Source organism: Symphalangus syndactylus, chromosome 2 (assembly GCF_028878055.3).
Source record: "Symphalangus syndactylus isolate Jambi chromosome 2, NHGRI_mSymSyn1-v2.1_pri, whole genome shotgun sequence".
Taxonomy (NCBI): Eukaryota; Metazoa; Chordata; class Mammalia; order Primates; family Hylobatidae; genus Symphalangus; species Symphalangus syndactylus.
The window spans coordinates 132,387,676-132,403,788 of NC_072424.2; the positions used below are offsets into that span (position 1 = coordinate 132,387,676).

Sequence of the window (16,113 nt, forward strand, 5' to 3'; positions counted from 1 at the left end):
CCTATCTCTACTAAAAATACAAAAGACTAGCCAGGCGTGGTGGCACGTGCCTGTAGTCCCAGCTATTTGGGAGGCTGAGGTGGGAGGATGGCTTGAGACTGGGAGGTGGAGCTTGCAGTGAGCTGAGATCACACCACTGCACTCCACCCAGGGTGATAGAGCCAGACCCTGTCTCGAAAAAAAAAATTAATTTGCTTTTAGTCCAATATTGACAAACATTGATTCATCCACTCATGAATGTATATGGTAGTTATAAAATAATACAGCACAAAGTTCTAGCTACATAGATATTAAGGAGGCAAAGAGAAGGAATCCTAACCCAGCCTGGGGAGGAGTTAGAGAGGGAGTTTGGGAGGGCTTCCTGGAAGCAGTGACCACTGAGAGTTAAAACCAGAGAAGGAGTGAGGTCAAAGGAAGAACATTCTCTACAGAGAACACAGCAATAAAAAGGAACTGGAGATCTAAAATAACTCTTCTTAATGTCTTTACTGACTTCTATGTGGGGCGTTGGGGGAAGAGCACTAGAAAAGGTTGAATATATCTAGAACATACACTATGACTGAAGCGAGTTTGAGAGACAGGGCTAGAGAAATAAGCAGGAATAAAATCAGGGAGAGCCTTGAGCACCACCACGTTAGGAAAAGGCTACCATATTAGGAAAGGCTGTTCAATATGATGTAATAAAACCTAATTATTGTAGGTTCATGAGAGCTTATCCAAGAAAGGTCCTGTCACTTTCGTACCCAGGCAGGATAGTAAAGATATTTCCATATTGAAAACCTTTCCCTAATTCACATCTCTGTGACACTGTCATCTACTCTTTCATTTTCCCATTCTAGCTCTTAGGCCTGGTGGCAATTCTGTAAAAGTGCCAAAAAGGAAGTACAAGCTATAAAAAATAACTATACCATTTTTAAAACAAAACAAAACAAGCCACCAAAAGAAGTCTGCTTAAATTTTGCTTTCTGGGCTGCAAAGATCATGACCATTAGGAAGCTGAATTGAAGAAAAGCCCTACTTGTTTTGGCCAATGTTTTCCTCAAATAGAAGAGTCTGAATGTGTTGCTGTGTCCAGAGATTTGCTGGTATGTAGTTCAGATGCTTCTCCAGTTGAAGCTTTATGTGAAATTTTAAAAGGTGTAGGGCTCACCAAAGCCCCATAGGGAGCTATCAATGTGTGTCATGGGGCGGACTCTGAATCCTTGTGAGTAATCCCCGCCTGCCTTCCCTCCCCCAGCTCTCTCCCCAGCACCATGTAAGGTAAGTTCAGCCAGCAGACTCAGATCTGGCTCTCTTTACCCTTGAGAACCTTGCTTATGCCTCTAACACACACGCAGACGGTGAACTGGGCGCATTGCTTTCCACTTTTATGAAGGTCACAGACTCTTACTGCTAGAGTGACCAGATCTCGTGCCTCGCCAGGCGCAGTCCCAGGCGGTGTCTGTGCTGTCAATATAAATCCCAATTTCTAACCACCTTCAGCAGGAGTTCTACCTCTGCTTGCAAGCCTTTCTCCCATTTATTCCACAGAGCAGCTTATACGATGGAACTCCCGTGAATTCCAGTAAAACATAAGAATTTGAGAAACACCCTAGAGATTATGGTTGAGAGTTTAGCCTACAATTTACGTGTTCCAGGAACCTTCAGATAAATTATATAATTACATTTAATAAATCCTTGTTGCACTCCTCTGAAAAATAAATAGGTAATTTTTTAAAGCATAAGGAAGGCCCATCTCCCACCCCAAGCAAAGGTAACCAAGGAACTCGGAAAACCTACGGCAAAGAGTTGAGTGAAAGCAGATCTGGGAAGAAGCCATGTGAAGCACCATTCATGAGAAAATGGTGTTTGGGGCCTGGCTCGGGGGCTCACACCTGTAATCCCAACACTTTGGGAGGCTGAGGCGGGGGTGAGGGGATCACCTGAGGTCAGGAGTTCAAGACGAGCCTGGACAACATGGTGAAACCCTGTCTGTACTAAAAATACAAAAATTAGCCAGGTGTGATGGCGTGTTCCTGTAATCCCAGCTACTTAGGAGGCTGAGGCAAGAGAATTACTGGAACCCGGGAGGCAGAGGCTGAGTGATAGATCAGACTTGCATTTGAAACCAGTTCTGGCCGTTCGCAGTGGCTCCTGTAATCCCAGCACTTTGGGAGGCTGAGGCAGGCGGATGGATCACCTGATGTCAGGAGTTCAAGACCAGCCAGGCCAACAGGGTGAAACCAGCTCAATAAATGAGCTGGGCGTGGTGGCATGCACCTGCAGTCCCAGCTACTCAGGAGGCTGAGGCAGGAGGATCACTTGAACCTGGGAGGTGGAGGTTGAAGTGAGTCCAGATTGCACCACTGAAATCCAGCCTGGCGACAGAGCGAGACTCCGTCTCAAAAAAAAAAAAAAAATTAGCCAGGCATGATGCTGCATGTCTGTAGTCCCAGCTACTTGGGAAGTTGAGGCAGGAGAATTGCTTGAACCCAGGAGGCGGAGGTTGCAGTGAGCAGAGCTCGTGCTACTGCACTCTAGCCTGAGTGACAGAGCGAGACTTCATCAAAAAAGAAAAAAAAAATGGCATTTGGCCATGGTATCGGTCATCTGATCTGGCTCCTACCTATAAGCTGAGTGGACAGCATGTAACTAATAATGATTTCCCCATCCTCTCTGGCCATTCTGAAAAGCATGTTCAGCAGTTTCTGGTCCTTTGGCCCTTTCTCCTTCCCTGAGTCTTTTACAGACTCTGAACTGATGTTTCACTGGTTTTATTTTTTACGTACGTACGTATGTATTGGAGATGGGGGTCTCACTCTGTCGCCCAGGCTGGAATGCAGTGGCATGATCATAGCTCACTATAGCCTTCAACTCCTGGGCTCAAGCGATCCTCCTCAGCCTCTGGAGTAACTGGGACTGCAGGCATGCACCACCACACCTGGATAATTTTTTTTTTTTTTTTGAGAGATGGGATCTCGCTATGTTGCCCAGACTGGTCTCCAATACCTGTCCTCAAGCAGTCCTCCCACCTTGGCTCCCAAAGTGCTAGGATTACAGGCATGAGCCGCCGCACCCAGCCTGGTTTTATGCTTTAAGAACAACCTTACTGAGGTATAATGGACATAGAACGAACGGCACAGGTTTTTAAAATTACACTTTAATTGGTTTTGAGGGATGTTTATTTCTGTGAAGTCTCACCACAATCAAGATAATGAACATATCCATCGCCCCTAAAGTCTTCTCCTGCCCCCTGGTAATTCCTCCCTTTCCCCACTCATGCTCCCCAGCTCCCATCCCCAGCCGTCTTTCTTTTGGTTTGAAACAAAACAAAACAAACAAGAAACTTTTTTAAAAGTTCTTTTCAAATTCTTTTTTAATTGCCTAATTGAAACCTTCTGAAGCTCTAAGGTTTCTTGCTAATCCATATGAAACATACCCAGCAATCTGCTTAGTTGTCTGGCACACTTTTCACATTAAAAAAAAAAGAATAAATAAAATACAAGAAAATTCCAAGGGAGCAAAGAGTGTATTTGGCTTATTTAACAAGCATAAGGAAAAGAAGTATTTGCTTTAGCTTAAAGCCATCGACAGCATTCTTTCCTATGGAAAAGGGAATGCCAGGAACAGCTAGACATTGAAATGGTCCAAGTTTTTATTAAAAAGTGAGCAATGGCATTGCTAAAGGAAATGCCTTCTTAGATCATAGAAATAAATCCTATTTCACCTGAGTGGAATGCCTTCTGTTTCCACAAAGCTATCAATTATAGAGCAGCTTCTCCAGCAGTACTTTAACTAACTGGAAACTTCAGCTTTGAAAACAATGCTCAAAGTTTATTCTTGGTTTGGATTGCATCTGCTCTAGGGCGGGGGAATCCATTTTTGTAAATGATGGGAAACTTTTGGAAAAGCACGTTTCTGAGTGTCCAGAGATTCTTCCATGAACTAACTGCATGGGCCCACATACAAGTCATTTCATTTCAGCTTCTTCTTGGTATAATGAGAAGATTGAACTAAAAGAATCCTCACAGTCCTTCAAGCTCTGCATTTTATAGTGTGGGACCTTGTCAGGGATATCTTTGTCCAACAAACAGGATCAGCTGGTTAAGATTTACCCAGGAGTGCAAAGAAGAAAAGCATTCACCCTAAGAACAGCTTCCCCTCCCACAGCCTTTCCCTGTTGAAGGCTATGTATTACAATAGCTATTGTTGTATAGCTATTATACAATTCCAGATGACGTAAACAGAAAACGAATCTATTGAAATTTTAAAATGTTGCCAGAAATTATGGAGAACCATGCCACAGAACTGCTCTTGTGAGAAAATACTGCTGGTCCTAGATGCCACAATTTAGCCTGGACTAGCTTGTGATGCATCGTTTGCAGCAACCACTAGCATGCCGGAGAGAGAATCTTCCCAGGTCTCTATTTTTATGTGCCAGCAGCTCCGAGTTCAGGGCCCTAGTCAAACACTTCCCAGCCTTTTTGATGCCATGGCACTATAGAGAATTATATTTTGACATGTCCAGGAGCACTGGCCACCCCAAGCCCTAACCAGGCCTCTCCAAGGGCTGCAGAATTCCATATCTCAATATTCCTCTCACCCATTCATGGCCACAGCACACTGGTTAAGAAGCTCTGCCCTGAACATTTGCGTTACTTGGTGCCCTGTTTGCAATGGGAGCAGGGAAAACACATACCAATTTTTACTTTCTACTTCTGTAATAAAGAGGGGGTGCAGATTTCTGTAAATTGGGGAATTTCCCAAACAGATGCAGGGCAGAGGTGGTAGGGAGGGAAGAGTCTCTAAGAGCATATTCCTGTATGCATAGCTGTTACCGTGGACCTTGCCAAAACCACTTCTGCCATGTGACAGCAGGAACTCTATTTTGGATAAGACATGATTTCAAGAGGGCCTGATACCTCCTGAGCATAAGATCTGCCTACCTCCCTGCAGCCACTCAAAGTAGCAGTGCTAGATTCAGTGATCCCTTTCTTTCAGGGTTATAATTTCATGTTATTTCCACAGAACCGGGCTCTGAGGCCCTTGCTTTAGAGGGTCCTATTTGTGCCTGCTACAGTTTTCAAGTTTGTCTCCTCCAAATCTCATGGTGAAATTGGACCTCCAGTGTTGGAGATGGTACCTAATGGGAGGTGTTTGGGTCATGGGAGCAAAGCCCTTACGAATGCCTTGGTGCCGGCCTTGCGGTCATGAGTGAGCTCTCGCTCAGTTAGTTCCCCTGAGAGCTGGTGGTTGAAAAGAGCCTGGCCTCCCCTATCCCCACCATGTGATCTCAGCATGCACTGGCTCCCCTCCACCTTCCATGAAGCCCCTGAGGCTTTCATCAGGTGCCCAATCTTCCAGGCAGCAGAATCATGAGTCAAATCAACCTTTTCTCTTTATACATTACCCAGTCTCAGGTACTCCTGTATATCCACACAAACGGACTAAGACAGGGCCCTTCTCTGACCACACTCATCCTCACCAGGTGAGGACACCAGGGGACAAACGGGATGGCCCCACTCTAAGCCCACACTGTACACTCTTTCTAGCCTATGCACCCGGCATCCAGGACCCAGGATTGCCTGCCCAAATGATCCTGAGCCTACTTCCAGGGTCAATACAGGCCTTTTCCTAAGGGAGCAAAAATGGTATTACTAGGGGGCACACTCTGAAAACTGAGCAATGGTCAGTGGGTGACTGTTTTTCAGGGACAGTATGGGGCTGGAGGGCCTACACTCCCGTGTGAAGGACAGGGCAGGGGGAAGATAAGGGAGGGGCTTCGGTGGAGGAGCACTACCTGTGTTCTTGGCCCTGACCTTGTCTATAGCACCCACCCAAAAGTCTGGACTTCCAGGCTATCACCTGCCCTCAAAGCCAGATTATCTATGTTATGTGGCCTTCCAGAGCTCCCTCGATACAAAACTGGAAATCATTTGGCCGCTAAATTGTAGAGAATCAAAACCCTCTGAATCACAGCTATACAGAACACATTTCACACCAAACTTAAAAACCCCATTAGACACATAGTTTATAAAATTCACCTTTTAAGTACAAGCTGTCACAATGGAGTTCACAGAAGCAACAAGCCAGGGAAAATGTCGTTATCTTCAGTTTAAGTCTTAATCTGACTAGGCAGTGAGCGAAATTATCCACAAAGTAATTCTCCAGAGAAGGCCTCTCTCTAATGACCTGAGTAAGGCGACCAAAGAGATTTTTTTTTTTCCTGGTAGAGAAGCTAAACGTAAAAAGTCCAATCCCTAACGATGGCCCTACCTCTCCTTCACGGTGAAAAAGTGATTAAACCTTTCCGTGGTTAAACAAACTACCTCCCAGCGCCATTATATTTCTTTTTGCTTTTCAACATAGGTCTTCAGAAAGTGCCAGTCATTCTTATCTAGGAACTCGAATTTTACTGTAACACAATGACCACCTGAAAGCAATACAGGCTTTTGCCCAATCAATGAAACTGGAGCTCTTTGATGTTTTCCAGCCACAGGTACCTCCTGACCCTTCCGTCTTTGTTCATACCATCAAGTCTGCCCAGTGGCTTTGCCCCTCCTCTCTTCCTATTGAAATCCCAGCTCTTCTTCGAGGCCCAGCTCAAATTCCACCCCATCTGGCGGGGATCTTTCTCACAGCTCTGAATTCTGAGAGCGCTTGCTGTTCGTGTCATTCATTTGGTATCTATCGTGTGTTGTTTTCAGTTGCTGATTTTCTTGTGAAATCAACTTTCTTACTCTTTTTAACCTACTTGGAACTCTGATGTCATTTACAGCCACCCCCTTAGTTTGTTGACAGTGGCATTTAATAAATTCATTTTGATTAATTAAATTAGAGTATTAATAAATATTTTGATGGAGTATAGGCTGGTTTCTAAATATAATAAACATTTTATATAGATTTACTGTAATATATAAGAACAAGTGTTTAAACTGATGAAGCCCAAAGACAATATGAGAGCCTTAATTATTAAAGATGCAATTCAGTATATTGTATAGCCACATTCACAAGTCTAAAATGGAAACATGTTTTGGAGAGATTTTGAGAAACAAAATTTGACATCAATTGGGTTTGTTCAAATCCTACTTGTGGATTTGGGGTGGCCTCAGAAAATGGCTGTGGGCTGGACCATCGCCAATCCTGGGCCTGGCTGAACTGGGGCAGGAGTTAAACTAAAGAAATCTAAATGCAGATGGAGGGAAAACTGACTGTGGTCCAGAAGAACCCAGGATCAGAACATCAAGTTTAAGATTTAAAGCTAATCTAGAAACTGAAAAACCAAAAAGGGGAAAGAATGCAATGTGTAGAATAAGTCAAGGCAAGTGTTTCGAAATTAAAGTTGTGAACAGTTGGAAAACCCAGGAGAAACTTTTATGTGATGCCTGGGGACCTAGGGGTAAAAGCAGAGGCTTAAAGTAACCACACAAGACAATATAGTGATTGTTAAGTATTAACACTCAAGATACCAGAACATTCTCTTCTAAAGATACCCACCTTCCCTCCACTTGTCAATATGTTCCATCCTTCACTTACTCCCTGCACATGTCTTTAATCATTGTATTAACTATTTTTAAAATAATTTTTTTTTTTTTTTGAGACGGAGTCTTGCTCTGTCACTCAGGCTGGAGTGCAATGGTGCCATCTCAGCTCACTACAACCTCTGCCTCCCGGGTTCAAGCAATTCTCCTGCCTCAGCCTCCTGAGTAGCTGGGATTACAGGCATGTGCCACCACACCAAGCTAATTTTTGTATTTTTAGTAGAAACAGGGTTTCACCATTTTGGCCAGGCTGGTCTCGAACTCCTGGTCTCAAGTGATCCGCCCACCTCGGCCTCCCAAAGTGCTGGGATTACAGGTGTGAGCCACCATTCCCAGCCCTAAAAATAATTTTCTATTCCTATTTTTGTCTCTTCTCACTAGACTGTAAACTTCTGGAGAACAGGAACTCTCTCTCTCTTTCTCTGTCTCTCTCTCTCTCTCTGTTTTTTGGTGTTTGGTTTCTTTTTTGTTTGGTATATCTGCAGAGTGCAGTATGCTGCCTGGAACATAGTAGGTGCTCAGTAATAATATATTTAACTCTAACCTCTAAACTTAGCTGCCTGGTTCACAGGTATATGCTCAGCACCCAAAACAGTGCCTGACACATTATAGACTCAAGAAATATTTGCTTAAAGAACAGGAATGAATGCATGAATGCCAATGCAAGGCCAATGGGCCAGACCCACCCTTGGTACTGGGGAACATGAGCTTTCCCTCTAGTAGGTTAAGGGGATTAAATTATTGTATATTTTATTCATTGTCAGGCTCCACAGGCAGTGAGTGTGGAATGGATAAGCATAGGGCCATCTGAGACCAAATGTCCCCAGATGATCTGGATCTAGTGCTATAAACCATTAAATAAAAGTTTATACAGTCTACAGTCAACAACCCATAGCAGACATTAACAGTCTAAGGCATTCTTACTTTATATATAGAGCATTCAAATTTTAGTCATAGACAGCCTGGGTTTATTGTCATAGCTCAGTTGTCATTGTCATTGTCACTCCCCAATATTTGTGAGAACAAAACATGTCTCTTAGTAGCAAACAGATACCATAAAAATGTCATCATCACCACGCTTAGATGTCCCCTGTCCAGCCATAAAAACATATACACCTTTCTTTACATTTATGTCACAAGTGGAAGTTAATTCTCCAACCCAGTTTATACCTTGACATAGACAAGTCTTTGACCTCATCTTCTAAAGGCTGAGTCTTCAGCACACACATATGTGCATGTATATTCACGCACATATATACATACATGTGTGAACATGCATGCACAAGCGTGCACACACATACACACACACCCCAGTGTGGCTCCCTGAAGGCAATAGTTCAACAAACAGTCCTTGAAAAACCACACCTTAAAGACTACTGAATTAGGCTGCGTTCAGTGGCTCATGCCTGTAATCCCAGCACTTTGGGAGGCCAAGGTGGCCAGATCATTTGAGGTCAGGAGTTCAAGACCAGCTGGGCCAACATGGTGAAACCCTGTCTCTACTAAAAATACAAAAATTAGCCAGGCGTGGTGGCATGCGCATGTAGTCCCAGCTACCTAGGAGGCTGAGGCATGAGAATCACTTGAACCCAGGAGGCAGAGGTCGCAGTGCTCAAGATGGCGCCACTGCACTCCAGCCTGGGTGACAGAGCAAGACTCCATCTCAAAAAAAAAAAAAAAAAAACAAACAAACAAACAAAACAAAAAAAAACCTACTGAATTAGGGTATCTCAGTTAATTACTCCTTTATTTTATTCATTTATTGACTTATTTATTCTTTATTAATTAAACATTTATTGAGTCCCTACTCCTCCCAAGTGCTTGTTTAGGTAGTGCAGGTGATTCAAAGATTAAAAATATGCCAGGCACGGTGGCTTACGCCTGTAATCCCAGCACTTTGGGCGGCCAAGGCAGGAGGATTGCTTGAAGCCAAGAGTTTAAGACCAGCCTGGGGAACATGGTGGGACCCCGTCTCTACAAAAATAATTAAAAATTTTTAAAAATTAGCCAGGCTTGGTGACACAGGACTGTGGTCCCAGCTACTTGGGGGGCTGAGGTGGGAGGATCACTTGAGCCCAACAGGTCAAGGCTGCAGTGAACAGAGATTGTACCACTGCACTGCAGCCTAGGCAACAGAGGGAGACGCTGCCTCAAATAAGTAAATTAATAAATAAAAACATATTTATGGAGCCTACAATCCATTGATGAAAAGAAACAATCAAAAATCACTGTGGAGTGGGATCCATGTAAAATAGAGATGTTCCCTTTCGGCCGGAACCGCCATCTTCCAGTAATTCACCAAAATGACAAACACAAAGGGAAAGAGGAGAGGCACCCGATATATGTTCTCTAGGCCTTTTAGAAAACATGGAGTTGTTCCTTTGGCCACGTATATGCGAATCTATAAGAAAGGTGATATTGTAGACATCAAGGGTATGGGTACTGTTCAAAAAGGAATGCCCCACAAGTGTTACCATGGCAAAACTGGAAGAGTCTACAGTGTTACCCAGCATGCTGTTGGCATTGTTGTAAACAAACAAGTTAAGTGCAAGGTTCTTGCCAAGAGAATTAACGTGCGTATTGAGCGCATTAAGCACTCTAAGAGCCGAGATAGCTTCCTGAAACATGTGAAGGAAAATGATCAGCAAAAGAAAGAAGCCAAAGAGAAAGGTACCTGGGTTCAACTAAAGTGCCAGCCTGCTCCACCCAGAGAAGCACACTTTATGAGAACCAATGGGAAGGAGCCTGAGCTGCTGGAACCTCTTCCCTATTAATTCATGGCATACTAGGTGTTAAAAATAAATAAATAAAGGACTTCTGGGCTGTAAAAAAAAAAAAAAAATAGAGATGTTGAGAAAGTTCTGGTCCCCCTGAGGGCAGGAACTCACTTTTATCCGATGGCTGCTTTGTGCGGGATGCTTTTTAGTGGGTATCTCACGCATTCTTATAACAGCCCTGGGAAATAGGTATTATTATAGCCATTTTCTAGATTTTAAAAAGGAAACCTGAGGAGTTTAAGTTTTGTTCCAAGTCATACAGCTAGCAAGGAGCAGAATCGGGGTTGAAATCTAGTTGTCTTTGGCTGGCAATTCTGCTAGCTAGAGCATTAGGAGCGTGGCTTCATTAAGGAGATGAAAATGTAAGTATTAAAAGATTGAAAGTCCTTTACCAAACAGAATGAGTGTCTGGGGGAGAGGGTGCTCTGAGCAATCAGACCAGAACATCTGGTGGCTCCTGAGAGGGGGTACAGTTAAGAAACGGCAAGTAGGCCTATGTAGCTGAACAAAGGAAAAGGGTAAGAGAGAAGAACGCGCTTCACCGGGAGAGCTTTCCTAGGTTTCCTGATTTCTTTTGGAAGTTATTATTCTGGACCAAATTTGCCATCTTCTTCTCCATGACCAATCTGAGTTTGCAAACATGTCTGTTGCCAGCCAGAGGGATTCTGTCACCCTCTCTTTACTGTCAGCTTAGATATGTTTATTTGTCATCACTGCCTGTCACTCGTTAACCTCACTGCGAAGAACTCGGGCCCATCAAAGCAGCATTCCCCATGTTTACGTCAGTTTTCAAACTTGATTTCTTGGTGTGGAGGAGAAGCAATGTTGTGGAATGTTTTTACTTCATGAGCCACGGAATTTCTATAATTGCTTTTTATTTTGCCTGTGGTTGAAGATACCTCCCTATTTTTCCATCAAACAGTAAACACTGCTTTTGACTCCCTGGACTTCCTGAATAGGAAGATAAATAAGAGTGACTCTTACAAATTTCATCATAAGGAACTGTGTTTTTAAGTTCATTGTAAGCACTGTGTAATACATCCCAAGTGGAATAAGATGTGATTAGGAGAATAATCATTTGCCTGACACTCCAATTCCAACCCCATCCCCATCCCAGAGGTTGGTCTGACTCTGGCTACTTTCCAGGAGTACAGACTGGGTGGGGATGAGGCCTGCAGTAGCCTGACTCATCTCTGCCTCTTTTCTTGGCTCTCTCTCCTCATGGATGCTAAACTCCTTGTATCATTAGTGTCTACCATGGTGTCTAGTACATAGTGAGACTGTGGTTTATTTTTAAGTTAATAACTCAATAAATGATCTCCAAATGAGGATATCATCTACTATGTTTGTCAATGAAAGAACCTAATAAGACAGTTAATTTAGGGCATCCTCTTACAGGAATAAGGTAAATTTTCATCAAGGGAAGATGAAAGAGAATTGCATTTAGACAAATGACTACTCCTGATTCTCACCCCCATCTTCAATGTTTCGATTCTATTCCCATTAATCTCTTTGCGCAGCTCAAAGTAGGGCCAGCAGTTACACCCCCGCCAAAGTGCCTGGCCTTCCTGACTTAGCTTCTTCTCTTTATTTTCCCCATCGATAATCTGCATCCACACACTGCCCTAATCTCAGCTGGATGGCAATGAGGATGAGATGCTGACAGAGTCATGACTTTCTAGAAGAGGACAAGGCCCCCGCGGGCTGGATTCAGGGGTATGAGAGGACTCCATGGGGCTGGTAGTGCGGATGCGTCCATCCAAGCAGTAGGCAGGTGAGGGAGTAAGAGTCTCCCATGATCACCATGTAACTGAAGATGAGGTGAGAAGTGAGATTGAAACAAACCCCCCACATGACCCCATGGCTCACTCACTCTCTTCCAGGCAGATAGAGGAAGAGATGGTATCATGACAATGAGACAGTAAGCCCCACGGCCCCGTGAAAGGAAGTGTGGCTGGGACAGCTGCGTCAAGGAGTCCTCAATGTGAAAAAAAAAAATGGCGATGAGGACCTTGCCACTCATTATAGAGCTCTGGGTAAATAAAAACAGTGGAAGTTTGTTTTCTGAGCCACAGGAGAGCAGCTGATCAAGAAGAAAAGTGGATGCATGGCCTTGCCAGATAGAGCAAAGCTAGCCATGCTCATGTGCCTGGCCCCTGCCACAGCCCAACTTGGCCAGGGACAGGGATGGGTTACGGGGTACAGTGGAGGCCAAAGGTACTAAGGACAGTGGCAACATGCAGGGGCACAGAAAAACTGGGACCTGTGACCTCAAGCACCCATCAAATGCCCAGAGGCACTTGGGGGAGGAAGCAGAGCCAGTCCTCAGGCACTAACCTTGGAGCAAGGAGTCATGGGAGAAAAAACACACCCCATTAGGGAGGCCACCCAGCCTCCCCTCCACCCTGCACTCCTTATACTCCCAGATAGGATAGCACTGGTCTCTCAGCAACTGTGGCTGTAGCCACTAACTCACACGCTCCTTTGGCCATACTCCTGCAGGGGGAAACAGTGCCAGTTTCAACTCATAGAGTTTGGAGAGGGCTTGCAGCAGGGAAGTGAAATTAAAGTGACTGTGTGTGAGGTCCCTTGGGTCAATTCAATGTATTGTTGTGGCTTCCACATCTGAATGTATAGGGAATGGATGTGTTACCTGCTTGCAGTTCTCCATCCCTCAAAAGTTTCAGAGGGGTTCTCCCTTTCGGAGTCAGCAGCATATAGAAAGGTGCCAATGGGACATCACTCCACCACCACCTGGACGCCTGCCTCCCTGTCCCCTCCCAGAGGGTCAGTAGATGGGAGAAGGGAAATCACTAAGAACATGGCTTTTTAAAAATGAAAAAGTAGCTATTAACCTCCTACTGAGCACTTGTTGAAGCTGGAGGTCTTGTAATAATTCCCATTTGGCACTGGGTCAACTCAGACTCAGTAACTAACAAGATGGGAAGGGCCCAACAAGCCTCACTTCCTAAGTGAAAAGGATCTAGTCAAGAACACAGAAAGGTCCTAAATTGTCTTTACCCAGATCTTTCCTGTTTTGTTTTGTTTTGTTTTGTGAGACAAAGTCTCGCTTGCTCTGTCGCCCTGGCTGCAGTGTAGTGGCGCGATCTCAGCTCACTGCAACCTCCGCCTTCCCAGTTCATGTGATTCTCCTGCCTCAGCCTCCTGAGTAGCTGGAATTACAGGCCTGTGCCATCAAGCCCAGCTAATTTTTGTATTTCTAGTACAGACGGGGTTTTACCATGTTGGTCAGGCTGGTCTCGAACTCCTGACCTCAGGCGATCTGCCTCCTCGGCCCCCCAAAGTGCTGGGAATACAGGCATGAGCCACCACACCTAGCCTACCCAAATCCTTTCTGAGGGGTGTATTTCAGTGAGCAACTTTGAGGAGTGAAGTAAAGTCTCAATCTAAGTGAAAGAATTTTTCTTACTTACTGCTTGCTACAAAATCATGCGGTCGTCACTATTGCTCAGTTGAACACAAACCCACTATCTGTGTAGCATCTATCTGGACCCTGCACATTACCCCCCTGGGACTTGGGGACAAGAGAACTCACACAAGCATAATGATGCTTACACTATTTACTGTGCGATGAGTAATACAGTCTTTTGTCCTCACCCTGAAGTTTCATGTTTTCTGCCATTAGCCACACAACTATAACAGTCTAACTCATTAACTTGTAGGAAAGGCAAAACCTCAGAACAATCACAGTTCTTGATACTGGGTCCAGGAAGGGGTGGGAGGAAACAGCTGACATTCAGCAAAGTGAGTGATCACATTGACGCGTCATTCCCTTAGCATTTCTTTTTCTTTTCTTTCTTTCTTTTTTTTTTTTTTTGAAGTTGTATAACTTATTTGACAATCAGCACTTAGTTCTTATTCACACTGACTGTAGATTTCTGAAAGTGGCAACAGGTGCATAGGTAACCAATGTACAGAGCTTTTTTGGCTCATTTCTGAACCACACATGGCATGGACATTCCTCATTCCTTTGGCCGGGAAAGCTTTACTGAGCTTAGTATGAATGTGCATAATGGGAGTTCCCCTCTCCTTCAGGACAAACTTCTGGCCCTCTTTGAGTGCCCCAAGGGGCCTGCTTCTTGAAGCCCTCTCTGCAAATGAGCTTGTGAATGTCGATGGTTTAGTCTCTGGTCACCACCTCAGTGATGGCAGGTGGCCCTTTTTGCCACCCTACTATTCAGAAACCATTTTTGCCAGGTCCAGATACAAAGGAAGATTGCAGGGGACTGAGTGAGAGGGAAAGCAGAGATCGCAAGTACAACTTCTGCATTGGCTGGAGGCAGGAAAAGTTGGGGGCGGGGGCGGCCTTTGCACGTTAAAAAGGGGGCTAGTTAAAGAGAGATTATTTCTACCACCCCTGAAAAATGAATGTCACAAAATGGAATTTCCAACTGCACATCAGGTGGATAGATGGGAGAAACACACCACCCCTTCCCTCATGCGTCAGACGGCTGACACATCCCTCAAACAACGTGGAGGCAGTCATGCCTCTAATTCCAGCACTCTGGGAGGCCGAGGCGGGTGGATCACCTGAGGTCGGGAGTTCGAGACCAGCCTGACCAACATAGAGAAACCCCGTCTCTACTAAAAATACAAAAGATTAGCTGGGCGTGGTGGCACATGCCTGTAATCCCAGCTACTAGGGAGGCTGAGGCAAGAGAATCGCTTGAACCTGGGAGGCGGAGGTTGCAGCGAGCCGAGATCGCGCCACTGCACTCCAGCCTGGGCAACAAGAGCGAAACTGCATCTCAGGAAAAAAAAAGAAAAAGAAAAAAAAGGCAGTGGAGAGCAGTAGAAAAGGCTTGGGCTGTGGATTTGGACTGATCTTGTTTTAATTCCTGGTTTTGCCATTAACTCTGGGAACTAAATTATTTAGGGCCCCAGAACCTCATGTTTCTTCTTCAATCCAATGGGAATGTTATCTCATGAGAATTACATGTATTTGTTGTTATCTCATGAGAATTACACGTATTCGTTGTCATGGGAATCACCCAGCCCTGCGCAGATGCCTTAGTGTTGGGGTCCTCCCCCTTTCCCTCACCTCCTACTCCACCTAGAGAGGACATGCACCCTGCCTCACAGCCCCCAGCGGTGACATCCTCTTTTCTCTCTGTCATTCACACCCGCCCACCTCCCACGCAGCCTCGTGGGGGAATTTGGTCCACATCAGCACAGAAGGTCGTTTCTTCTCATGCCCACATGTTGGGGAACCACCCATTTGCTGGCTGTGTCTGGGAGAGGCTGGTGATCGTGACAAAGCCCGACGTGCAGGGACTTTCCCTGGACTGATGGCGGCAGCCCCTTGTCTTCAGCCTTCCTCCTGCAACTTCAGTTCTGCGCCAAAAACAAGGCTGAGAAAAGCCTGACCTCCAGTTTCTACCCTGCTGTAGGGAGTTGGAGTCACTTTTCTGGGCCCCCACAACCGTTGCTAGATGGAAAATATGCACCCTTCAGTGCTCCTCCCAGCTCCATCTCCTTCCTCGCCTTCTCCCCCATCCTTCCTCCGCTTCCAACCCCCTTCCAGCCAGAGCAGAGAGGCTGGGCCTTCAGGGGAGGGGGCAGAGGGGCTTTCTAAGCTCCCTGAGTGCTTGTCCTCCTACCACAGCCCTCTTCTAGGCTGCTTTGAGTTATTGTTTATTTTTTACCAAGGTGTAAGTTCCTGGAGACTCTATTTTACTTTTTTAAGTAATGCATAGTAAAGCACTCTGCATGTCACAGGCACTTTGTGACAATTTGACACTGGCTGCCTCACCTCAGCCCCGACTTTTGCTGCTTTGGACCTGTTCCCCAGGAAA

At 45.1% G+C, this 16,113-nt stretch overlaps 1 protein-coding gene across 1 annotated transcript; it reads left to right on the top strand.

Annotated features, from left to right (window-relative positions):
* Positions 1-9,779: 9,779 nt before the first annotated feature.
* LOC129475674 (large ribosomal subunit protein eL21-like) lies at positions 9,780-10,294 on the top strand. The gene has a single exon (XM_055267920.1). It carries the CDS (start codon positions 9,824-9,826, stop codon positions 10,292-10,294), a length of 471 nt encoding a protein of 156 aa, XP_055123895.1. The 5' UTR covers positions 9,780-9,823.
* Positions 10,295-16,113: the final 5,819 nt, after the last annotated feature.

What these genes read in the sequence shown, in the direction of transcription:
- LOC129475674 (XM_055267920.1), top strand. Translation starts at nt 9,824, where the DNA reads ATGACAAACACAAAGGGAAAGAGGAGAGGCACCCGATATATGTTCTCT.